At 39.2% G+C, this 25,859-nt stretch overlaps 1 protein-coding gene across 1 annotated transcript in view; it reads right to left on the bottom strand.

Annotated features, from left to right (window-relative positions):
* LOC126474546 (ATPase family AAA domain-containing protein 5) overlaps positions 1-25,859 on the bottom strand; it is a 156,970-nt gene that overhangs the window by 41,863 nt on the left and 89,248 nt on the right. Inside the window, exons 6-7 of the mRNA XM_050102019.1 lie at positions 24,396-24,994; positions 24,177-24,319 (exon numbers count right to left, since the gene is read on the bottom strand). Coding sequence (XP_049957976.1) covers positions 24,177-24,319; positions 24,396-24,994 — 742 coding nt within the window. The remainder of the gene's footprint in view (positions 1-24,176; positions 24,320-24,395; positions 24,995-25,859) is intronic.

Raw genomic sequence — 25,859 nt, 5'->3', positions numbered from 1 at the left:
GGTTTCAGAAAGTTGACTCCATCACATCGGTCCTTGTGAGGAGTGTGCTCAGAAAATTGATACCTGAACTTATAATAAGAAAATTGAAACTTATAATTAGTAGAAAACTGATAACTAAACTTATAACTGTAAAGCCACAACTGGGCATGTCAGCATAAACTTTAGAGCAGTACTTGCAAAGAAGTTGAAAAACAATACGGTTGCCTCGGATATACCACTCACAGGACTAGACTAGCAAAGGCCGTGTTGATGCAGGGGACAGGTGTTGCACCTGCATCTCACATATTAATACGAAGTATTTATCAAGGTGATTATGGCAGTTAACAGATAAAAAAAGAGGTGAATGTAAATCTCAGTATGGTCAGAATCTTACTTCAGCAGTCTCAAATCTTCAATGACACCTTAACTGCCACTGGACATAAAATGTCACAAATGTCCCACAAGCAAATATTAGATTAAATAAATGCATATCTCCTAACACACTGGCTCATTAACATCTTAGAACACAAGTCTTTTTGGCTAGTCAGTCATGAACACAAAAACCAATGACAGTGTTTCACGAAATCTGTTGCATCAATGGTGGATGGAGCCCTGGGCATGTTTCACAAAGCCCTATGACTGACTTGACAAGGGGTGGTAGATTCTTAGCCAGTGTGTGTGTCTGTGATCCCACATCTATAGTGATTCTACCAATTACTATTTGCCCATATACTTCTAAGGTTTTCAGCTATTTACTATTAGAAATCTCCCAACAAAATAGATACATCCCAGTCTAGACTGCAAAGTATGGTTGCTAAAGATATCCACAATAACATTCACAACAATTTTTAGGGTTTTTGGGAAGGTGCTGGTAAGGTAACTTTTTTTATTAGAACACTATGCAACACTGCTTTGTGCCAACACATAAGACCCCTATTTCCCTAGCATGGGACTATAAACAAATCTATTTTACTATTCTGAGTACTAATTCCCTTGTCACAGCACTGCAAAAAACCTATGACACTGAATCAGTCTTCTGACCGGTTTGATGCGACCCACCACGAATTCCTCTCCCATGCCAACCTCTTAATCTCAAAGCAGTAACTGCAACATACATCCTCAATTATTTGCTGGGTTTATTCCAAAAGCTGTTCTCCTCTACAGTTTTTACCCTCTACAGCTCCCTCCAGTACCATGGAAGTTATTCCTTGATATCTTAACATATATCCTACCGTCCTGTCCCTTCTTCTGGTTAGTATTTTCCATATATTGCTTTCCTCTCCAATTCTCCAGGGAACCTCCTCATTCCTACCTTATTAGTCCACCTAATTTTCAACATTCTTCTGTAGCACCACATCCCAAATGCTTTGATTCTGTTGCATCCTGTTCTGTTGGGGTTTTCCCCACAGTCCATGATTCACTACCATACGAAGCTGTGCTCCAAACGTACACTCCCACTAATTTACCCCTCAAAGTAAGGCCTATATTTGATACAAGTAAACTTCTCTTGGTCAGGAATGCCCTTTTTGCCAGTGCTACTCTGCTTTTTATGTCCTCCTTGCTCCAACCTTTGGTTATTTCACTACCTAAGTACCACATTTCCTTAATTTCATCTACTTCATATTCATCAATCCTGATGTTACGTTTCTCACTTTTCTCATTTCTGCTATTTCTCACTGCTTTCAGCTTTCTTCGATTTACTCTAAATCCATATTCTGTACTCATTAGACTGTTCATTCCAATCAGCAGATCCTGTAATACTTCTTCACTTCTACTCAGGATAGCAATGTCATAAGCAAATCATATAATTGATATCCTTTCACCTTGAAATTTAATTCCACTCTTCAACCTTTCTTTCATTTCCATCATTGCTCCTTTGATGTCTAGACTGACAAGTAGGGGAGAAAGACTACATCCCTGGTTTACACGCTTCTTAATCTGAGTACTTTGTTCTTCATCTCCCATTCTTATTAGTTTTAGTTAGGGCCTCGCTGCAATGGAGCACTTCCTTTCACGCCAATCACGTGCCACCCTACCTAAAACCTCTTTCCTCATTACCTTAGCCAGCTTCATCCTGGCTCACAACTTCTTCACTTTCGAAGGCCAGACATACCAACAATTAAAGGGAACAGCCATGGGCACCAGGATAGCCCCCTCGTATGCCAACCTATTTATGGGTCACTTAGAGGAAGCCTTCTTCGTTACCCAGGCCTGCCAACCCAAAGTTTGGTACAGATTTATTGATGACATCTTCATGATTTGGACTCACAGTGAAGAAGAACTCCAGAATTTCCTCTCCAACCTCAACTCCTTTGGTTCCATCAGATTCACCTGGCCCTACTCCACATCCCATGCCACTTTCCTTGACGTTGACCTCCATCTGTCCAATGGCCAGCTTCACACGTCCATCCACATCAAACCCACCAACAAGCAACAGTACCTCCATTATGACAGCTGCCGCCCATTCCATATCAAACGGTCCCTTCCCTACAGCCTAGGTCTTCGTGGCAAACGAATCTGCTCCAGTCCACAATCCCTGAACCATTACACCAACAACCTGAAAACAGCTTTCGCATCCCACAACTACCCTCCCGACCTGGTACAGAAGCAAATTACCCGAGCCACTTCCTCATCCCCTCAAACCCAGAACCTCCCACAGAAGAGCCCCAAAAGTGCCCCACTTGTGACAGGATACTTTCCGGGACTGGATCAGACTCTGAATGTGGCTCTCCAGCAGGGATACGACTTCCTCAAATCCTGCCCTGAAATGAGATCCATCCTTCATGAAATCCTCCCCACTCCACCAAGAGCATCTTTCCGCCATCCACCTAACCTTTGTAACCTCTTGGTTCATCCCTATGAAATCCCCAAACCACCTTCCCTACCCTCTGGCTCCTACCCTTGTAACCGCCCCCAGTGTAAAACCTGTCCCATGCACCCTCCCACCACCACCTACTCCAGTCCTGTGACCCGGAAGGTGTACACGATCAAAGGCAGAGCCACATGTGAAAGCACCCACGTGATTTACCAACTGACCTGCCTGCACTGTGAAGCTTTCTATGTGGGAATGACCAACAACAAATTGTCCATCCGCATGAATGGACACAGGCAGACAGTGTTTGTTGGTAATGAGGATCACCCTGCGGCTAAACATGCCTTGGTGCACAGCCAGCTTATCTTGGCACAGTGTTACACCGTCCGGGTTATCTGGATACTTCCCATTAACACCAACCTGTCGGAACTCCGGAGATGGGAACTTGCCCTTCAGTATATCCTCTCTTCTCGTTACCCACTAGGCCTCAACCTCCGCTCATTTCAAGTTGCCGCTGCTCATACCTCACCTGTCATTCAACAACATCTTTGCCTCTGTACTTCCGCCTCGACTGACATCCCTGCCCAAGCTCTTTGCCTTTACAAATGTCTGCTTGTGTCTGTGTCTGTGTGTGTGTGTGTGTGTGTGTGTGTGTGTGTGTGTGTGTGTGTGTGTGTGTGTGTGTGTGTGTGTGTGCGCACGCGCGCGCGCGAGAGTGTATACCTGTCCTTTTTTCCCCCTAAGGTAAGTCTTTCCGCTCCCGGGATTGGAATGACTCCTTACCCTCTCCCTTAAAACCCACATCCTTTCGTCTTTCCCTCTCCTTCCCTCTTTCCTGATGAAGCAACCGTTGGTTGCGAAAGATTGAATTTTGTGTGTCTATCAACATGCCAGCACTTTCGTTTGGTAAGTCACATCATCTTTGTTTTTATATATATATATATATATATATATATATATATATATAAAAACTACATTTAGAGGTACTTCTTTCTTTTTTTTTTTTTTTTTTAAGCATTTCTGAAACAGAAACTCGCCCGTGGAGTAGAAGGGGTTGTCCAAACGAAATTATTTTAAGCTACATTTAAAACTTAGCTACATTTAAAACCCCCCCCCATGAACCATGGACCTTGCCGTTGGTGGGGAGGCTTGCGTGCCTCAGCGATACAGATAGCCGTACCGTAGGTGCAACCACAACGGAGGGGTATCTGTTGAGAGGCCAGACAAACGTGTGGTTCCTGAAGAGGGGCAGCAGCCTTTTCAGTAGTTGCAAGGGCAACAGTCTGGATGATTGACTGATCTGGCATTGTAACAATAACCAAAACGGCCTTGCTGTGCTGGTACTGCGAACGGCTGAAAGCAAGGGGAAACTACAGCCGTAATTTTTCCCGAGGGCATGCAGCTTTACTGTATGATTACATGATGATGGCGTCCTCTTGGGTAAAATATTCTGGAGGTAAAATAGTCCCCCATTCCGATCTCCGGGCGGGGACTACTCAAGAGGATGTCATTATCAGGAGAAAGAAAACTGGCGTTCTACGGATCGGAGCGTGGAATGTCAGATCCCTTAATCGGGCAGGTAGGTTAGAAAATTTAAAAAGGGAAATGGATAGGTTGAAGTTAGATATAGTGGGAATTAGTGAAGTTCGGTGGCAGGAGGAACAAGACTTCTGGTCAGGTGACTACAGGGTTATAAACACAAAATCAAATAGGGGTAATGCAGGAGTAGGTTTAATAATGAATAGGAAAATAGGAATGCGGGTAAGCTACTACAAACAGCATAGTGAACGCAATATTGTGGCCAAGATAGACACAAAGCCCATGCCTACTACAGTAGTACAAGTTTATATGCCAACTAGCTCTGCAGATGATGAAGAAATTGAAGAAATGTATGATGAAATAAAAGAAATTATTCAGGTAGTGAAGGGAGACGATAATTTAACAGTCATGGGTGACTGGAATTCGTCAGTAGGAAAAGGGAGAGAAGGAAACATAGTAGGTGAATATGGATTGGGGGACAGAAATGAAAGAGGAAGCCGCCTGGTAGAATTTTGCACAGAGCACAACATAATCATAACTAACACTTGGTTTAAGAATCATGAAAGAAGGTTGTATACATGGAAGAACCCTGGAGATACTAAAAGGTATCAGATAGATTATATAATGGTAAGACAGAGATTTAGGAACCAGGTTTTAAATTGTAAGACATTTCCAGGGGCAGATGTGGACTCTGACCACAATCTATTGGTTATGACCTGTAGATTAAAACTGAAGAAACTGCAAAAAAGTGGGAATTTAAGGAGATGGGACCTGGATAAACTAAAAGAACCAGAGGTTGTACAGAGATTCAGGGAGAGCATAAGGGAGCAATTGACAGGAATGGGTGAAATAAATACAGTAGAAGAAGAATGGGTAGCTTTGAGGGATGAAGTAGTGAAGGCAGCAGAGGATCAAGTAGGTAAAAAGACGAGGGCTAGTAGAAATCCTTGGGTAACAGAAGAAATATTGAATTTAATTGATGAAAGGAGAAAATATAAAAATGCAGTAAGTGAAACAGGCAAAAAGGAATACAAACGTCTCAAAAATGAGATCGACAGGAAGTGCAAAATGGCTAAGCAGGGATGGCTAGAGGACAAATGTAAGGATGTAGAGGCCTATCTCACTAGGGGTAAGATAGATACTGCCTACAGGAAAATTAAAGAGACCTTTGGAGATAAGAGAACGACTTGTATGAATATCAAGAGCTCAGATGGAAACCCAGTTCTAACCAAAGAAGGGAAAGCAGAAAGGTGGAAGGAGTATATAGAGGGTCTATACAAGGGCGATGTACTTGAGGACAATATTATGGAAATGGAAGAGGATGTAGATGAAGATGAAATGGGAGATACGATACTGCGTGAAGAGTTTGACAGAGCACTGAAAGACCTGAGTCGAAACAAGGCCCCCGGAGTAGACAATATTCCATTGGAACTACTGACGGCCGTGGGAGAGCCAGTCCTGACAAAACTCTACCATCTGGTGAGCAAGATGTATGAAACAGGCGAAATACCCTCAGACTTCAAGAAGAATATAATAATTCCAATCCCAAAGAAAGCAGGTGTTGACAGATGTGAAAATTACCGAACTATCAGCTTAATAAGTCACAGCTGCAAAATACTAACACGAATTCTTTACAGACGAATGGAAAAACTAGTAGAAGCCAACCTCGGGGACGATCAGTTTGGATTCCGTAGAAACACTGGAACACGTGAGGCAATACTGACCTTACGACTTATCTTAGAAGAAAGATTAAGGAAAGGCAAACCTACGTTTCTAGCATTTGTAGACTTAGAGAAAGCTTTTGCCAATGTTGACTGGAATACTCTCTTTAAAATTCTAAAGGTGGCAGGGGTAAAATACAGGGAGCGAAAGGCTATTTACAATTTGTACAGAAACCAGATGGCAGTTATAAGAGTTGAGGGACATGAAAGGGAAGCAGTGGTTGGGAAGGGAGTAAGACAGGGTTGTAGCCTCTCCCCGATGTTGTTCAATCTGTATATTGAGCAAGCAGTAAAGGAAACAAAAGAAAAATTCGGAGTAGGTATTAAAATTCATGGAGAAGAAATAAAAACTTTGAGGTTCGCCGATGACATTGTAATTCTGTCAGAGACAGCAAAGGACTTGGAAGAGCAGTTGAATGGAATGGACAGTGTCTTGAAAGGAGGATATAAGATGAACATCAACAAAAGCAAAACAAGGATAATGGAATGTAGTCTAATTAAGTCGGGTGATGCTGAGGGAATTAGATTAGGAAATGAGGCACTTAAAGTAGTAAAGGAGTTTTGCTATTTGGGGAGCAAAATAACTGATGATGGTCGAAGTAGAGAGGATATAAAATGTAGGCTGGCAGTGGCAAGGAAAGCGTTTCTGAAGAAGAGAAATTTGTTAACATCCAGTATTGATTTAAGTGTCAGGAAGTCATTTCTGAAAGTATTCGTATGGAGTGTAGCCATGTATGGAAGTGAAACATGGACGATAAATAGTTTGGACAAGAAGAGAATAGAAGCTTTCGAAATGTGGTGCTACAGAAGAATGCTGAAGATTAGATGGGTAGATCACATAACTAATCAGGAAGTATTGAATAGGATTGGGGAGAAGCGAAGTTTGTGGCACAACTTGACCAGAAGAAGAGATCGGTTGGTAGGACATGTTCTGAGGCATCAAGGGATCACCAATTTAGTATTGGAGGGCAGCGTGGAGGGTAAAAATCATAGGGGGAGACCAAGAGGTGAATACACTAAGCAGATTCAGAAGGATGTAGGCTGCAGTAGGTACTGGGAGATGAAAAAGCTTGCACAGGAGAGAGTAGCATGGAGAGCTGCATCAAACCAGTCTCAGGACTGAAGACCACAACAACAACAACAACAACATTTAAAACTTGATCTGCTACCTGCCACACACTTTTATGTTGCTGGGCAAATGATCGAAGATTTTTGTTGCTGAATAATGTACTCCTTTTTGAGCAACTGACAGCTTCAATAACAGATGTATGAACATCACTGTTCTTCGCAAATTGAGATGGATTATTTGTAATGAATTTCATTAGTGAATCTATGTACATAGTGCAGTTAAAATGCTTAACTCCTTCAAAAGGTGCCTACATTACGTCCTTGGGTGAGCACTATTAATTATTTTCACTGCTCTCTTTTGTGCAATCAATACTTTATGTCTAAGTGGTGAGTTACCCCAGAAGACTATTCCGTAAGACATTACTGAGTGGAAATATGCAAAGTATGTTAGGAGGCTTATCTGTTTATTACCAAGACTAGTGATTATACGAAGAGTGAAAGAAGCTGAACTTAGTTGTCTGAGAAGTCAGTAATATGCTTCTCCCAGTTCAAGTTGTCATCAATGTGAACACCAAAAAATTTGGAGAAATCTACCCTGTTAACTAAGCCCTGTTCATATGCTACATCAATTGTCAGTATGACTCTATTCTGTGTACAGAACTGGATATAGTGAATTTTTTCAAAATTAAGGGAGAGTCCATTTTCTGAGAACCACTTAGTAATTCTTTGAAAGACATCCTTAACAATATCTTCAGCTGCTTTTTCTGGAATGGGATTTATTACAACACTCATGTCATCTGCAAAAAGTACTAGTTTCCCTTGCTCAATGTTAAGTGGGAGGTCATTCACATCAATAAGGAACAGCAGAGGACCTAAAATTGAACCCTGTGGGACTCCCTTTGTGATAACTCCCCATTCACTGGAATTTACCACCCTCCCAACATTATTTGTGCTGTTCAGCACAACATTTTGCTTTCTGTTCATTAAGTATGATTCAAACTAGCTGTGTGTATAGCCTTCAATTCCATAAAACCTGAGTTTTTCTAAGAGTGTGACATAATTAATACAGTCAAATGCCTTGTAGAGATCACAAAAAATACCAACTGACGATAATTTGTTATTTAGGGCTTGTACTGTTTGATGGGTAAATGTGTAGATAGCATTCTCAGTCGAGTAACCATTCTGGAATCCGAACTGTGACATGTTGAGTAAATTATTTTCCCTTAAATGTGAGACTACTCTTGAATACATAACTTTTTTGAATATATTAGAAAATGAAGTCAGCAATGAGATCGGTCTATAATTATTTAACTCAGTCTTTTCCCCTTTCTTATGAAGAGGTTTGACAATTGCATATTCCAATCTGTCTGGAAAAATTCCCTGTGTCAGCGAAGCATTACATATATCGTAAGGACTACCACTTATTAAATTAGAACGACACTTCAAAATTCTGCTAGAGACTCCATCAACACCACATGAGCTCTTGTTTTTCAGTATATAAATAATTCCCTTAATTTCAGTGGGGTATGTTGGTGCTATTTCTAAAGGCCTGAAGTCCTGGGGAATGACATTTTTACGAATTTTTTTGCTTCTTCAACTGAACCCCTTAACTCTATTTTTGCTGTTACAGTCAGAAAGTGATTGTTAAAAATACTTGCAACTTGTGAATTATCATTCACATCATCATCATTTAGCTTTATTGCAGTAGTATGCTGTGCACTATCGGGCTGCCCCATTTCCCGTTTGACAATATCCCATATAGTTTTAATCTTATTATCCGCAATATTAATTTCTGTCAGAACACGTAAGCTTCTCGACTTCTTAATAACTTTCCTTAAAATATTACAGTATCTTTTGTAATAAGCAAGTAATATCAGATCCTGACTTATTCTGGCCTGTCCATATATTTCCCTCTTCTTCTTACACGATATCTTAATTCCCTTAGTAATCCATGGCTTAGTAGACTTTGTAATGGCTTTTATGGATAACGTTTCAGGAAAGAAACTCTCAAATATTGAGACAAATTTATGGTGGAATAAATTGAATTTGGCATCAGCATCATTTTCTGTGTATACTTCATCCCATTCTACCTCTTCTAGGCTGCACTTAAAGCTCTGTATCCTGTACGCATTAATAAGCCTCCCCGCCTTGTATGAACCTGCTTGAATCCTGTAAGGTGCTACATGTGTTATTTCCATTAACTGTGCATCACTATTCCCTCTTGGTTCTTGTACATATTGTTTATTACCTGTCTTTGCCTGTATCTTACGGCTATTTTTCTCAGAATTTCAAACATCTTGCACTATTTTACGCTGTCGAAGGCTTTTCCCTGGTTGACAAATCCTATGAACATGTCTTGCTTTTTCTTCAGTCTTCCTTCTGTTATCAACTACAATGTTAGAATTGCCTCTCTGGTGCCTTTACCTTTCCTAAAGCCAAACTGACTGTAATCTAACATATCCTCAATTTTCTTTTCCATTCTTCTGTACATTATTTGGTCAGTAAACTTGGATGCATGAGCTGTTAAGCCAATTGTGCAATGACAGTCAGATGGTACATTGCCGGGCTCGTAGATTCTACACACCAATGTGGAAAGTCATTTTGTTGCCATTTCCTCCAATAATTTTACAAATGCCGATGGAATGCTGTCTATCCCTCCCGCCTTATTCCCCAGAAATCGTCAAAGCTGTTTTAAGTTCTAATTCTAATACTGAATCCCCTATCTCTTCTATATTGACTCCTGATTCTTCTCCTATCATGTCATAAGACAGGTCTTCCCCCTCATAGAGGCCTTCAATGTACTCCTTCCACTTGTCTGCTCTCCCCTCTGCATTTAATAGTGGAATTCACATTGCACTCTTAATGTTGCCACACTTGATTTTAATTTCAGCAAAGGTTTTTTTGACTTTTCTATATTCTTGAGTCAGTCCTTCTGACAATCATTTCATTTCAGATTTCTTCCCATTTTTCCTGTAGCCATTTCGTCTTAGCTTCTCTGCACTTCCTGTTTATTTCATTTGTAAGTGACTTGTATTTCTGCAATCCTGGATTTTCTTGAATAGTTTTATACTTCCTTCTTACATTGATCAACTGAAGTATTGCTTGTGTTAACTAAGGTTTCTTTGGAGTTACCTTCACTGTAATTATGTTTCTCTCTCCAATTTCTGTGATTGTCCTTTTTTAAATGTACATTCCCCTTCAACTGAACTGCCTACTGAGCCATTTCTTATTGCAGTAACTATAGCTGTAGTGAACTTAAAGCTTATCTCCTTATTCCCTAGTACTTTCATATCCCACTTCTTTCCAAATTGATTTTTCTCGACTAATCTCAAACTTCACCCTACTCTTCATCACTAGTAAATTGTGATCAGAGTCCATGATGTAACCTAACTGAAATCTTATTGTATCTCCCAGCCTTTTCCAAGTACACCTCCTCCTCTTGTGATTCTTAAACAGTGTATTCGCTATTACTAGGTGAAATTTATTGCAGAAGTCAGTTAATCTTTCTTTTCTTTCACTCCTAGTACCAAGCCCATATTCTTCCATAATACTACTTCTACTCCATCCCCCGAACCGCTTTCCAATTGCCCAACAGTATTAGATTTTCATTTCCCTTTACATACTGAATTACCCATTCAGTAACCACCTCACATACTTTCTCTATCTCTTCATCTTCAGCTTGCGACATCGGCATGTATATCTAAACTTTTGTTGCTGGTGATGGTTTGCTGTCGATTCTGATGAGAAGAACCTTATCACTGAGCTGTTCACAGTAACAAACACTCTGCCCTACCTACCTATTCATAACGAATCCTACTCCTGTTATAACATTTTCTATTGTTGTTGATATCACCCTATACTCATCTGACAAGGATTTCTGGTCTTCTCTCTATTTCCTTTCACTGACCCACACTATATCTAGATTAAGCCTTCAGATTTCCCTTTCAGATTTTTTAGTTTCTCTACCACGTTCGAACTTCTGATATTCCATGCCCCAACTTTTAGAATACTACCCTTTCATTGGTTATTCAATCTTTTTCTCATGGTTCCTTCCCCTTTGGCAATCCCTTCCCAGAGATCCGAATGGGGGAATTCCGGGATCTTTTGCCAATAGAGAAATAAGCATGACACTTTTTCATTACAGGCCACATGTCCCCTGCTGTTGTCGTCGTTATCGTTGTCACCATTGTCGTCATCTTCAGTCAAAAGACTGGTTTGATGCAGTTCTCCGTGCTACTCCATCCCGTGCAAGTCTCTTCATCTCCAAATAAATACGGCAACCTGCATTCATTTGAAGTTGGTTACTGTACGCATCTCTTGGTCTCCCTCTGTAATTTTTACCCTGCCACACATCACTCTATTACTAAATTCAAAATTACCTTAATGTCTCAGAATCTGACCTACTCGTATTAATCAATCCCTTCTTTTTGTCAAGTTATGCCACGAATTTCTTTTCTCTTCAATTTTATTTAGTACCTTCTCATTAGTTATGCAGTCTACCCAATTAATCTTCAGCAAGCTTCTGCACCACAACATTTCAAGATTTCTCTTCTTGTCTGAACTGCTTATCATCCATGTTTCACTTCTATATAAGGTTACACTCAACACACATACCTCCAGAAAAAGATTTCTATACACTTAAATTTATAATTAATGATTAACAACACTTTTCTCGCCATTGCCATTCTACATTTATATCCTCTCTACTTCAGCCATTGTAAGTTATTTTACTGCCAAAATAGCAGAACTTATCTTCTACGTTTAGTGTCTCATTTCCTAATCTAATTCCCTCAGTGTCACCTGATTTAATTCGACTACATCCCATCATCCTTGTTTTTCTTTTCTTAACTGTCATCTTATATCATCCTACTGAGACATTGCCTATTCCATTCAACTGCACTTTGTAGTGTAACATATCAGTTTGACGAAGTGATGTATTCCACAAGCATTTTTCTAATCAACAAAAGATGATTTCCCCTATAAAAAGTCATTTTCACAATGAATTAAACAATCTACTTGTATGTATGTTTTATTTACATGCATGTATCAGTGTATCTGCAAGTGGGATGACAATAATCATCATACCACATTCGCAGTACTTGCTGCTCGAGAAGTTTATTCCATGTCTTTGCCCTTTGCCTCCTGCCTTGGAGACATGGTGTGCGTCATAAGGGATAAGAGAAAACTTGTAATATACACACACTCAACTGGAATCTCCAAAATAAGACAGAAGGTTTTCGGGCTTTGTCCTTATCAATGGTTTTGCAATGTTTCAACTAATGTAACAGCTTTCTAATGCACATTTATTATAAACAAGCATATAATATACAAGAGACTGTCAATGTGAAACCAAGCACTGGTTTCAAGAGTTGGATGTTTTTGTTTGTACTCTTACAACTTCCAGCAGTAATTGCAGCACTTCGAAAACAGAAGTTTGATCAGAAAATATTGGCGACTGTGCTGAGATAATAAGGTGAGAAAGATTAAATAGCACAAAGGCTAAGCTCCCGATCAATTTGACTTTGCCACCCGATACAACAGGAAAGGACGAGAGGAACATTGCAACTTCCAAGTCCTTTGCTGTCTCTGCCAGAATTAGAATGTCACCAGAAAACTTCAAAGTTTTTCTATTTCTTTTCCCTGAACTTTGTGTCTCCATTTTTTTCCTTGCTTTACTTTACAGTTTGCTCAATGAACAGACTGAATAACATTGGGGGTAGGCTACAATCCAGTCTCACTCCTTTCTCAACCACAGATTCCTTTCACACAAGTACAGGTTGTACATGAATTTTCACTCCCTGGTACCTTCACAAATTAAAAGAGCATATCCAGTCAACAATGTCAAAAGCTTTCTCCAAATATACTAATTCTAAAAATATAGGTTTGCCTTCCCTTAACCTGGCTTAACATAAGTCGTAGGGTCAGCACTGTCCTGCGTGTTCCAACATTTCTCCAGAATCCAAACTGATCTCCCTGAGATTGGCTTCTACTACTTTTTCCATTCTTCTGTGAATAATTCATATCAGTGTTTTGCAATCATGACTTACAAACTGATAGTTTGCTAAGAGTCACATCTCTCAGCACTTACTTTATTTGGAATTCTTGTTAAATGCTTGAAATCTTGAGAGTATTTCTCCTGTCTCACATATCTTGCCCACCTGTGGAATAGTTTAGTCATGGCTGGCTCTCCCAGGGATATCAGCAGTTAAGAGGCTGTGGGCACGTCTATTGCAGGAGCCTTGTTTTGACCTTCAGTGGTCTGTCAAATTCTGTTCACAGTATTGTGTCTCCCCTCTCCATTCATTTACCTTCTCTTTCTTTTCTAACACTGGCTTCAAGTTCATTTCCCTTCTATAGCCCTTCGATATACTCCTACCACTATCAGCTCTGGTCACCAGTACTTAACCATTTTGCACTTCCTGTCCATCTCATTTTTTGATTTTTTATTCCTTTTTGTCCTATCAATTTCCTGCATTTTTAAATTTTCTCCTTTCAGATCTATGGATTTCTATCATGCCTTTTTTTTTTTTTTTTTTTACCACTTTGATTCTGCAGCCATCACTATTACCCCTCTCAATGCTAATCCCATGTGTCTTCTGGTGTATTCCTTTCCCTGTTTGTAGCCTAATGCTGCCTTTGAAATTCTCAACAGCCTCAGGTACATTCAAGGTCCCTTCTCCAACCTTTTCGCAAATTCTTCAGTTTTAGTTTACAGTTCTTAACCAATAAAGTATGGTTCGAGTCCACTTTAAAACACGTGTATGCATATGTGTTTCACCTGACAATGTGAAAGCCTTGAAAAACTAGTTATATCTTATCCATTATACACATGAAAACAACATTTCACATTTTAATTTCCACTTGAAACAAGGTATGGACTTTGCAATAAGACAACATAAAAACATTGGACTGGCAATAATAAGGGTTGTGGCACTGGAAGTACACTACAGCAGACAACATTGGGTACATGCACTGTATGACCATGCAACTATTGGCAATAAATAGTCAAATTCAAACATCAAAGAAGGCTGGGAAGTACACAATGATAGTTTTGCTACAGCTGGGTAGGACAAACAGATCAAACGTAATCAAAATATTCAGGAATAAAGGTGAGGAACAGATTAACAAATTTTCTGTTGAGGGACCAGGAATGGTCCAATATGACTTGCTTCTCTAATTTTTTTTATCCATGCTGATACCCAAAAATTTGGGCAGATCAGAATAAGAACTCAGGTTCCTTGCATTTGCGAACTATTACCTTAAGCATTTAGGCCATTCGAGATCACAAATGGAATCATGTCACATCTTCACTGTCATTGCTGTTTCCTTTCCACTTCCACACACAACATGCACAGGTACTCTCTGGGGCTATATAAGGATAATACTTCTGAAGGAATGAATCTGGTTGAAAAGCTACCCAGGGTTGTTAATACTGTTGCAAGCTGTGCTGCATGCATTATAGAGTCGTGTTCAGCACTGCTGGCTGGCATACTGTGTTGGCAGTTTAAATCTGATCACCCAAAAATATTTGTTAGTATTTATCATTTTTAGAAGGTTATTGAAATTTCTTATGCTGGAAATGTTTGGACATTATGAAATATTCTGTATCTGTATAAATACCAGCACACACTGATCAAGAAGCAGTCTCGTCCGTCTGTAAATTGGTGTCCATAAATACACATGCTTTCAATGCTAATTGTTGTACTTGACTGATGATCCTGTATCCTGATTTGGACTTGAATGCAGTTATGACGCGAAGAAAACATTCAGTGATAATCAGCAGCAAGTTCAGTTCACACAAGAACAATTTAAGATCACACCCAATGTTATGGGGAAATGACATAACCTTAGATAAATAACGTTTTGGCCAGAATGAGATTTTCACTCTGCAGCAGAGTGTGCGCTAATATGAAACTTCCTGGCAGATTAAAACTGTGTGCTGGACCGAGACTGGAAATCGGGACCTTTGTCTTTCGCGGGCGAACTTCGCAGGAGAGCTTCTGTAAAGTTTGGAAGGTACGAGACGAAGTACTGGCAGAAGTAAAGCTGTGAGGACGGGGCGTGAGTCGTGCTTGGGTATCTCAGTTGCTAAAGCACTTGCCCGCGAAAGGCAAAGGTCCCGAGTTCGAGTCTCGGTCCGGCACACAGTTTTAATCTGCCTGGAAGTTTCAACGTTTTGGCCCTTTGCCGCATTGTGAATCCGAATATGACAGAAATCGACAAAATCTTATGTTTGCTGAAAGGAGTCACACAGAAAACATTTACCAAGCTCTTCTGTTAAAGGATGTCACTACAACAGGGGAATTAGTCAAACAGTGCCAGTGCAACGAGCAAACACAACAAAAAAGAATGGGGCGAAAGGAAGGAAGTATGACTCCAGAACTGTGGCAGCTGTGGAAGATCACCATGGCCTCACCTGTCTCATACACCAGATGGTAAAAGAAGAGATACAGTAGTTTATGGCAGCCAGAAATGTCGGACTGAACACAAGAGATAGCAGCTATGAATGCCAGTATCATGTCAGGAGGAAACAGAGAATGTTGAACAATAAATCTTTAACACCCATCTCCACTACCAGTCAAACGCACCGAGAAGAATAGATTCCGCTAACTTGGACTTCCTCCACCACCATCAAATGACAACTCAGCATCCGAATGATGCAGGTTCAACAAATACCTTCACCAAGTAAAAAGCTCCACAGAAGAACAGACATTTAGAGGACAACTTACCAGTCTGTTTCCAATGTGGATGGTTTGGACACGTGGGCTACTGCAAAGAAAATTGCAAGTGTTAAAAAACTATTACACCGCAAGATATCAACCATCACACCAGTCCTATTCAATGTTTTAACAATATGTAGTTGTGATGTTATTCTCAAAGGGGCTTCTGGTAGGCATCACAACCAGTCAGATTGTGGAAGAACAGAGCTCCAGACTGACAAAGCTATTACACCATGCACAGATAACAAAAATTGCTCTGGGCGTTTGTTGTTGATGTTATTCCGCAATCTTCAGGACAAGTTCCAGACATCAGTCTAGAAGCTCAGTTAAACAGTGAAGCTGGACAATACTTAGAAAGACAATGTGAATCATCAGGACCAAGAAAGCAAGACAGCTGGCTTGCATATGGTCCCTGAATGCCATGGAGCAAGACAGAGAGCCCTATAATGTCAAATACTGGTGAGTGAGGTACACTCCTCAAGACCTGGTAGGTTTTTTTTTACATTGGTAGAAAGTGAGACTATCAGAAAAGTTACTAAAACATCTAGATGACAAAACCGCAGATGTCATTCATGTCATTCGTGTGAAGTCCCACTACAGAGCTGAGGGACAGACGATGGAGCTTCTCGTTCAAGGAAACTGAATGCTATCTCAATGATCACAAAGCTTCAATGGGAGGGGCTACCTATAATGCTCAGCATAGTGAAAAGTATGTGACTACATGACCCAAATGCTAGGATCCTAAAGCATTGCCATACAGAGGACCACTGATAAGATCAAAATCTAGGATTCTGCAATTGACTCCAATGAAAACTTCTGAAAAAGTGGGTCACTGTTCCTCCAGGAGAGGGACATGGCCCCAAAATTTGCTGCATGCACTGTAGAATAGCGCTTAGAATTGCTGGTGGGTCAACTGTACAAATCTGATCAACAGGAAATATTTGTTATTTAGTACTTATCATTTCCAGAATGTACGATTAACTTCTGCTTTTTGAAATGTTTGCATATTCGGGAATAATCCATGTTTGTTTAAAGAGCAACACTCTCCATTCAGGGGACAGTTCGGTTCAGTTCGTAAGTTGCTGTCCATAATAAATGTGCTTTCAGTGCTAAGTGCTGTACTTCCTTGATGATCCGTCTTTCAGATTTGGACTTGACTGTGAAGCCTTTCATATCATGACATGCAGTTCCTTCTGTTAAATGTTAATACTGAACAGGATATAAAATCTGTTAAATCTGAGCTCAAGAGGGTAATCAATAAGCCAAAAATTGATTATTTTAGGACACTCCTCAAAGTCATTCACTGGACTGAATGGCATGAATGAAAAATATAACACTTTTGCTAATAAAGTGCTTACCAAGATTAGAGAAAAGTCTACAAAGAAGCCATGGATTACTCAAGGAATAGGGGTATCTTGTAAAACAAAAAGAAAACTTTATCTGTCAATCCGAAACAATTCCGATGATGATGCTATAGCACATTACAAGACATACTGCAAAATATTAAAGACTGTAACACAGACATCAAAGCAAACATATAACAAGGAAAAGATAGTCATATCAGATAACAAAATAAAGACAATATGGGATATAGTGAAGGAGGAGACCGGTAGAACCAGACATGAAGTGGGGCAAATAGCATTAAGAGTAAATGATACATTGGTGACAGATGTGTATAGTGTTGCAGAACTTTTTAACAAACATTTTATAACTGTTACTGACAAGATGGGGTTGTCAGGTACTGTAGATGCTGCTATGGAATACCTCATACCAGACATTTCAAGTAACTTCCATAATATGAATTTGACCCTCACTACCCCAGCAGAAATAATGTCCATCATAAAAATATTTAAAATCAAAAACATCTAGTGGGTATGATGAAATATCAATAAAGCTAATTAAAAAATGTGATTCTAAGTTAAGTAACATATTAAGCTATCTGTGTAACCAGTCGTTTATCAGTAATATATTTCCTGAATGGTTAAAATATGCTGAATTTACGCCACTGTTTAAAAAGAGAGATAAAGAAATAGCATCAAATTTCTGTCCAATTTTGCTTTTGCCAGCATTCTCAAAAATTTTAGAAAAAGTAATGTACAATCAGTTTTATAACCATCGTATCTCAAATAACATACTGTCAAAGTCACAGTTCGAATTTCTAAAGGGTTTGATCTTGAGAAGGCTATCTACATTAACAGTGAAAATGTGCTTAATTCATTAGATAAAAATTGCAGGCAACTGGTATGTTTTGTGATCTGTCAAAGGCATTTGACTGTGTAAATCACAATATCCTTTTAAACAAATTAGAATATTATAGTGTAACAGGAAATGCTGCAAAATGGTTCAAATCTTATATCTCCGGCAGGAAACAAAGGGTGTTATTACGAAAGAGACACGTATCAAGCACCATCCAACTGGGAACTAATTTCATGTGGGGTCCCAAAAGGTTCCATTTTAGGGCCCTTACTTTTTCTTGTGTATATCAATGTCCTTTTATCAGTAACATTACCAGATGCCAAGTTCGTTTTGTTTGCCGATGACACAAACATTGCAATAAATAGCAAATCAACTGTACTCTTAGAAATATCAGCTAATAAAATACTTGTGAACATTAATCACTGGTTCCTAGCCAATTTTTTGTCACTAAACTTTGAAAAAACACACTACATGCAGTTCAGAACTTGTAAGGGGTGTCCCACAAGTATATGCCTAACATACGATGACAAGCAGATAGAAGAAGTGGGCAGTGTTAAATTATAGGGATTACAGCTTGATAATAAATTCAACTGGGAAAAGCACACCACAGAACTGCTGAAGCATCTTAACAAATCTCTATTTGCAAATCGAATTGTGTCGGACATAGGGGATATAAAAATGAAAAAGCTGGCATACTACGCTTACTTTCATTCCATAATGTCATATGGGATTATTTTTTGGGGTAATTCATCAAGCCAAGCTAAAGTTTTGCGAGCACAAAAACATGCAGTAATATATGTGGTGTGAACTCAAGAACATCCTGCAGAAGCCTGTTTAGGGAACTAGGGATACTAACTACTGTTTCCCAATATATTTATTCCTTAATGAAATTTGTCATTAAAAATATATCACTTTTTCAAACCAACAGCTCAATTCATGGAATCAATACTAGAAATAATAATCTTCATAAGGATTTAAAGTCCCTTAGTCTTGCACAAAAAGGTGCGCATTATTCAGGAACACACATTTTCAATAACTTGCCAGCAGCCATAAAAAGCTTAACAACCAATGGAATTCAGTTTAAGAGAAGCCTAAAGGATTTATTGGTGGCCAACTCCTACTCCATTGATGAATTTCTCAGTAGAACCAACTGATTTGTGTGTGTGTATGTATATATAAGTACAATATAACATCTACATCTACATCTATACTCCGCAAGCCACCTTACGGTGTGTGGCGGAGGGTACTTATTGTACCACTACCTGATCCCCCCTTCCCTGTTCCATTCACGAATTGTGCGTGGGAAGAACGACTGCTTGTAAGTCTCCGTATTTGCTCTAATTTCTCGGATCTTTTCGTTGTGATCATTACGCGAGATATATGTGGGCGGTAGTAATATGTTGCCCATCTCTTCCCGGAATGTGCTCTCTCGTAATTTCGATAATAAACCTCTCCGTATTGCGTAACGCCTTTCTTGAAGTGTCCGCCACTGGAGCTTGTTCAGCATCTCCGTAACGCTCTCGCGCTGACTAAATGTCCCCATGACGAATCGCGCTGCTTTTCGCTGGATCATGTCTATCTCTTCTATTAATCCAACCTGGTAAGGGTCCCATACTGATGAGCAATACTCAAGAATCGGACAAACAAGCGTTTTGTAAGCTACTTCTTTCGTCGATGAGTCACATTTTCTTAGAATTCTTCCTATGAATCTCAACCTGGCGCCTGCTTTTCCCACTATTTGTTTTATGTGATCATTCCACTTCAGATCGCTCCGGATAGTAACTCCTAAGTATTTTACGGTCGTTACCGCTTCCAATGATTTACCACCTATGGCATAATCGTACTGGAATGGATTTCTGCCCCTATGTATGCGCATTATATTACATTTATCTACGTTTAGGGAAAGCTGCCAGTTGTCGCACCATGCATTAATCCTCTGCAGGTCCTCCTGGAGTACGTACGAGTCTTCTGATGTTGCTACTTTCTTGTAGACAACCGTGTCATCTGCAAATAGCCTCACGGAGCTACCGATGTTGTCAACTAAGTCATTTATGTATATTGTAAACAATAAAGGTCCTATCACGCTTCCCTGCGGTACTCCCGAAATTACATCTACATCTGCAGATTTTGAACCGTTAAGAATGACATGTTGTGTTCTTTCTTCTAGGAAATCCTGAATCCAATCACAAACCTGGTCCAATATTCCGTAAGCTCGTATTTTTTTCACTAAACGTAAGTGCGGAACCGTATCAAATGCCTTCCTGAAGTCCAGGAATACGGCATCAATCTGCTCGCCAGTGTCTACGGCACTGTGAATTTCTTGGGCAAATAGGGCGAGCTGAGTTTCACATGATCTCTGTTTGCGGAATCCATGTTGGTTATGATGAAGGAGATTTGTATTATCTAAGAACGTCATATTACGAGAACACAAAACATGTTCCATTATTCTACAACAGATTGACGTAAGCGAAATAGGCCTATAATTATTCGCATCTGATTTATGACCCTTCTTGAAAATGGGAACGACCTGCGCTTTCTTCCAGTCGCTAGGTACTTTACGTTCTTCCAGCGATCTACGATAAATTGCTGATAGAAAGGGGGCAAGTTCTTTAGCATAATCACTGTAGAATCTTAAGGGTATCTCGTCTGGTCCGGATGCTTTTCCGCTACTAAGTGATTGCAGTTGTTTTTCAATTCCGATATCGTTTATTTCAATATTTTCCATTTTGGCGTCCGTACGACGGCTGAAGTCAGGGACCGTGTTACGATTTTCCGCAGTGAAACAGTTTCGGAACACTGAATTCAGTATTTCTGCCTTTCTTCGGTCGTCCTCTGTTTCGGTGCCATCGTGGTCAACGAGTGACTGAATAGGGGATTTAGATCCGCTTACTGATTTTACATATGACCAAAACTTTTTAGGGTTCTTGTTTAGATTGTTTGCCAATGTTTTATGTTCGAATTCATTGAATGCTTCTCTCATTGCTCTCTTTACGCTCTTTTTCGCTTCGTTCAGCTTTTCCTTATCAGCTATGATTCGACTACTCTTAAACCTATGATGAAGCTTTCTTTGTTTCCGTAGTACCTTTCGTACATGATTGTTATACCACGGTGGATCTTTCCCCTCGCTTTGGACCTTAGTCGGTACGAACTTATCTAAGGCGTACTGGACGATGTTTCTGAATTTTTTCCATTTTTGTTCCACATCCTCTTCCTCAGAAATGAACGTTTGATGGTGGTCACTCAGATATTCTGCGATTTGTGTCCTATCACTCTTGTTAAGCAAATATATTTTCCTTCCTTTCTTGGCATTTCTTATTACACTTGTAGTCATTGATGCAACCACTGACTTATGATCACTGATACCCTCTTCTACATTCACGGAGTCGAAAAGTTCCGGTCTATTTGTTGCTATGAGGTCTAAAACGTTAGCTTCACGAGTTGGTTCTCTAACTATCTGCTCGAAGTAATTCTCGGACAAGGCAGTCAGGATAATGTCACAAGAGTCTCTGCCCCTGGCTCCAGTTCTGATTGTGTGACTATCCCATTCTATACCTGGTAGATTGAAGTCTCCCCCTATTACAATAGTATGATCACGAAACTTCTTCACGACGTTCTGCAGGTTCTCTCTGAGGCGCTCAACTACTACGGTTGCTGATGCAGGTGGTCTATAGAAGCATCCGACTATCATATCTGACCCACCTTTGATACTTAACTTAACCCAGATTATTTCACATTCGCATTCGCTAATAACTTCACTGGATATTATTGAATTCTTTACTGCTATAAATACTCCTCCACCATTGGCGTTTATCCTATCCTTGCGGTATATATTCCATTCTGTGTCTAGGATTTCGTTACTGTTCACTTCCGGTTTTAACCAACTTTCCGTTCCTAATACTATATGCGCACTATTTCCTTCAATAAGAGATACTAATTCAGGAACCTTGCCCTGGATACTCCTGCAGTTTACCAATATTACGTTGACTTTTCCTGTTTTTGGTCTCTGAGGACGGACGTTCTTTATCAACGATGATAATGTCCTCTCTGGTAAGCCGTCAGGTATTTTATCGTTTCGCCCAAGGGGGGGTCCCTCTAACCTAAAAAACCCCCGTGTGCACGCCACACGTACTCTGCTACCCTACTTCTGCGTAATTTCAGTGCAGTAATGTGTTCATTGTAAATAAGTATTATAGTAGTTGTATTACACGTTTATTACCTTATAAATAAATAAATAAACTTTTTTATTTTAAATTCAGTGCATTAGTATTTGTAAAATGATCCTTTCATATAGTGTTCATTAAAAAATGACGATCATTCCACTTGGGATCTGTGGAAAGTTACATTAGCTTATTTGTTTGAGTTGTAAATATTTGTCATGTATTATTGTTTTTCTGACATGTTCTACATCCTGGAGGACCTCCTCACTATAGATCAATTTGAATGAAAGTAAATCGAATCTGACCTCATCTAACAAGATGACAATATCCTTGGAAACATTGGAATCAGTGAATGAATTTATTAAGACAGTTACCAATGTAGTAGTCATCTACTGTGATAACTGAAATTTTTTGTCAGGACAGCAATTTCAATGAATGTTCCATTTTTCTACCCTCTTCACATTGCAACTGGATATGTAAGAGAACATTCATACAGAATGTGGTAAGATTATACTCACAAGAAAGAAGTTCATACAAAAGGCTGTCCCTTATTAAACTGGTATGCCTGAAGTACTGGTTAATCATCTCTAGTCAAATTGCTTGTGAAGTGGCAACACTATCTCTTATAAAGATGCAACTAAATGTTTTTTGACATTACTATTAGCTATTCTTTTTTAGTTAGTTCATTGTTACCTGAATCTGAGGCAGGATGTGTACCAGTTTTACATGGGACACCCTGTATAATTTTTCTTCCTGACATTTCATCAGCATGTCTCTTAACATTTTCATGGGCTTTCAAGCACCGATTGCTCTGCTGATGTACACTTTAATTCGCATTTTCACACCAAAGGGTGGTTCTGCATTTTCTGATTTGGTGGCTTTCTAGAAAGCTGTTCACTACCAACCTGCATTTAAGTTGGTCAGAGGTGAATCACATATATTATTGTTTCATGGTCTATCATAGTTATTACGTTTATGTATCACAATTGCTTCCTAAGTATGATGCGCACGTCTACCAATTTCTTTCGTGTCCCTAAAGTCTTGTGTTAACTGATGTTTTAGTCATGTCAATGCAGTCTTTTCCTCAGTAACATGATGTATGGCACACAAATGATGTTGCATGTGGCTTACACTTAACTTTTGGCAACCTGAAAAATTGACTTGACCTTTACAGTGACCCTGCATTCTACATTGTCTTGAATCCATCTTACATACTGATATTTAGAACCATCTACACAATTCTTTACTTCTACCAACCCTTCAACTGCATTTTGTAGCTATGACTCACATTCTAAAACATGCCCACCCATTTTCTCTCTTCAATTTATTATATTCTTTTTTGGCATATTTTCATTTGGGGGGGGGGGGGGGGCAGGAGGAGGAGGAGGAGACTTCTTTACCATCAAGTAGTGAAATGTGTTTGTTATAAACGCTTTTCCCACCAAGACAAACGGGGTCACTAATATAAAAAAAAAAGTCTTCTGGAAGAGATTCCATGCCTTACAAATTGAATTTAATCGTCTAAAATTTTATTCATATTGCACAATACACTGGAGACTCAGAGATCAAAGTGCTCAAAGATCACATTACCTTAACTGGAGGAACTCAACTGTTTAACAGGAACTCACCATCCAGTATGTGGCAATCAAAGTCTTTGTGTCATCACTGTCAACAGTTATAAACCTCATCACCTGCTAACAGTAAGTGCAAACTAAACACAACTGCCAAAAATGAAATATTAAATGTTGGTAAACAATATAGTACGGACAAAAATCAAAACGTGCCATACTGCCTGTCGTCCTAAATCCACAATGGTCTATCATAGCATTTAATATGGAATATCATCTTTCCTTCAAAAGTAACATTCCTTTTCCAAATTTCAATTTTACTTCACTCAGTCATATAGTATATGTGTACTTCCTAAATATTCTAATTTTTGTAAGAAACTATTACACTATAGAAAATAAAATCTACACAAACTTACTTCAAATCCTAGTTCATTGGCTACTGCATACACAGAACTTGTTTTTCCAGAACCATGTGGACCCAACAATATAGCTGCTTTGTTAAAATCAGAACCACCACTTGATTCTGAATATTCAAATTCCTCATCACTACTTGAAGCACCTGTGGAAATAATGACAACTTTTAATACAAAATAAATACTACTTTTACAAAAATGTCAAAATAATTCAGAATATACCATTTCTTATTTTTTTATTTTGCTTTTTTGTATCCCTGCTACGCAACTTCCAACTTTCAAGCCACTTCTTCAGTTGCACAGCCATCCTTTTTGTGCCTAACACTTCATTGCTATTTACTGGCTTGTATTTTTCACACCAGCTGATAGCTGGTTCAGGGTCATTTATTTTTTGAAGTTGTTGTATTTCATGCTGTTTTGACTTTCTGTTCCTAAGTCTTTTCTTCTTTTTCCTTATGTCAGTAATTTGTTCTTTGTTATCACCTCCTTTCCCCAAAATGTATTTATTTGTCAAATTTTTGAATAACCTACGAACTGGTAAATTCGAGTTCTGTGATTTAATGTCTGATACAATTTTGCACAAAATATCACAAGGGAATGTGTGCTTTTCTCTACAGTTTACGATGACACGATCTTTATTAACTTCAACAAGTTCTCTTAGTAACCAAATCTTGCTGCCGTAATTTGCTTCATTCAATTCTTGTACACCACTCTTTAATGGCAAAACAACACAAGGCAGCTTCCAAATATCTTCACTGTCCAGCTGCTGAATGTGAGAGATGGCAGGAAATGTAGGCAAAGCTTGTTCCTGTTCTTCTGCACTGAAAAACACACACATTTTAATTAATCAGACTGCCAAGTGCACAATTAACTATTACATGCACATTTGTAAATTGAGACTGACCTTACTTTAAGGAATTTGCTTCTAAATAATATAGCTGGTCATGGGCTTATGGCTTAACAAGCCTTTATTAAAGGAGTGGAAAAACAAGTCACCATGAAACATGTTCAAACCTCATCAGGTGTTCTCTTCGCTGACAACAGAGGCTCAAAATAGTAATAGTAGTAGTAGTAGTAGTAGTAGTAGTAGTAGTAGTAAAACTCTGGCTAAACCAGTTCCAAGCCCAGTTGAGAAAGGAGGAGGGGGAGAAGTAACACCTCATTAAAAAACCTTGGTTCACCCAACCCGCGTGATTTAGATGGAACCTAATTACAAGCAGAATGATTCATACAAGTAATATTAACATTATTCCAGGTGGTCAATCCATTCACCCTGTGGCCACAACCAAGATATCTGCTTCTGGGGAGCTTGGGCTCGTATGACAGAGGAAGTCTGAGTTCTCTGGTAAATTTCCACGATAATCTCACACATATATTGGCACTTTTAACATCCAAACACTTGTTCAGACTGGTAAGTTACAGAATCTTAATACAGAACTCAACGCATAGGCAATTCAAGTCCTTGCACTTCAAGAGACTTGATTCACCAATTTGGAAACAACAGATTACAACTACTGTATCTTTAAAAGCCAAACAGATAAGAAAATACGCAAAGGAGCTGTATTATTTGACATGGCCTTTTTTGTGAATAAGGACACCCTTGACTCTGTTACAGATGTAAATCAAATCAGCAACAGGCTAATGTCCATGCGAATTAAGCACAATAACAAAACATATACAACTTTT

The sequence above is a fragment of the Schistocerca serialis genome, chromosome 4 (assembly GCF_023864345.2).
Source record: "Schistocerca serialis cubense isolate TAMUIC-IGC-003099 chromosome 4, iqSchSeri2.2, whole genome shotgun sequence".
Taxonomy (NCBI): Eukaryota; Metazoa; Arthropoda; class Insecta; order Orthoptera; family Acrididae; genus Schistocerca; species Schistocerca serialis.
The sequence above is the reverse complement of the archived record's forward strand: the minus strand, read 5'-3'. Positions and strand labels throughout refer to the sequence as shown.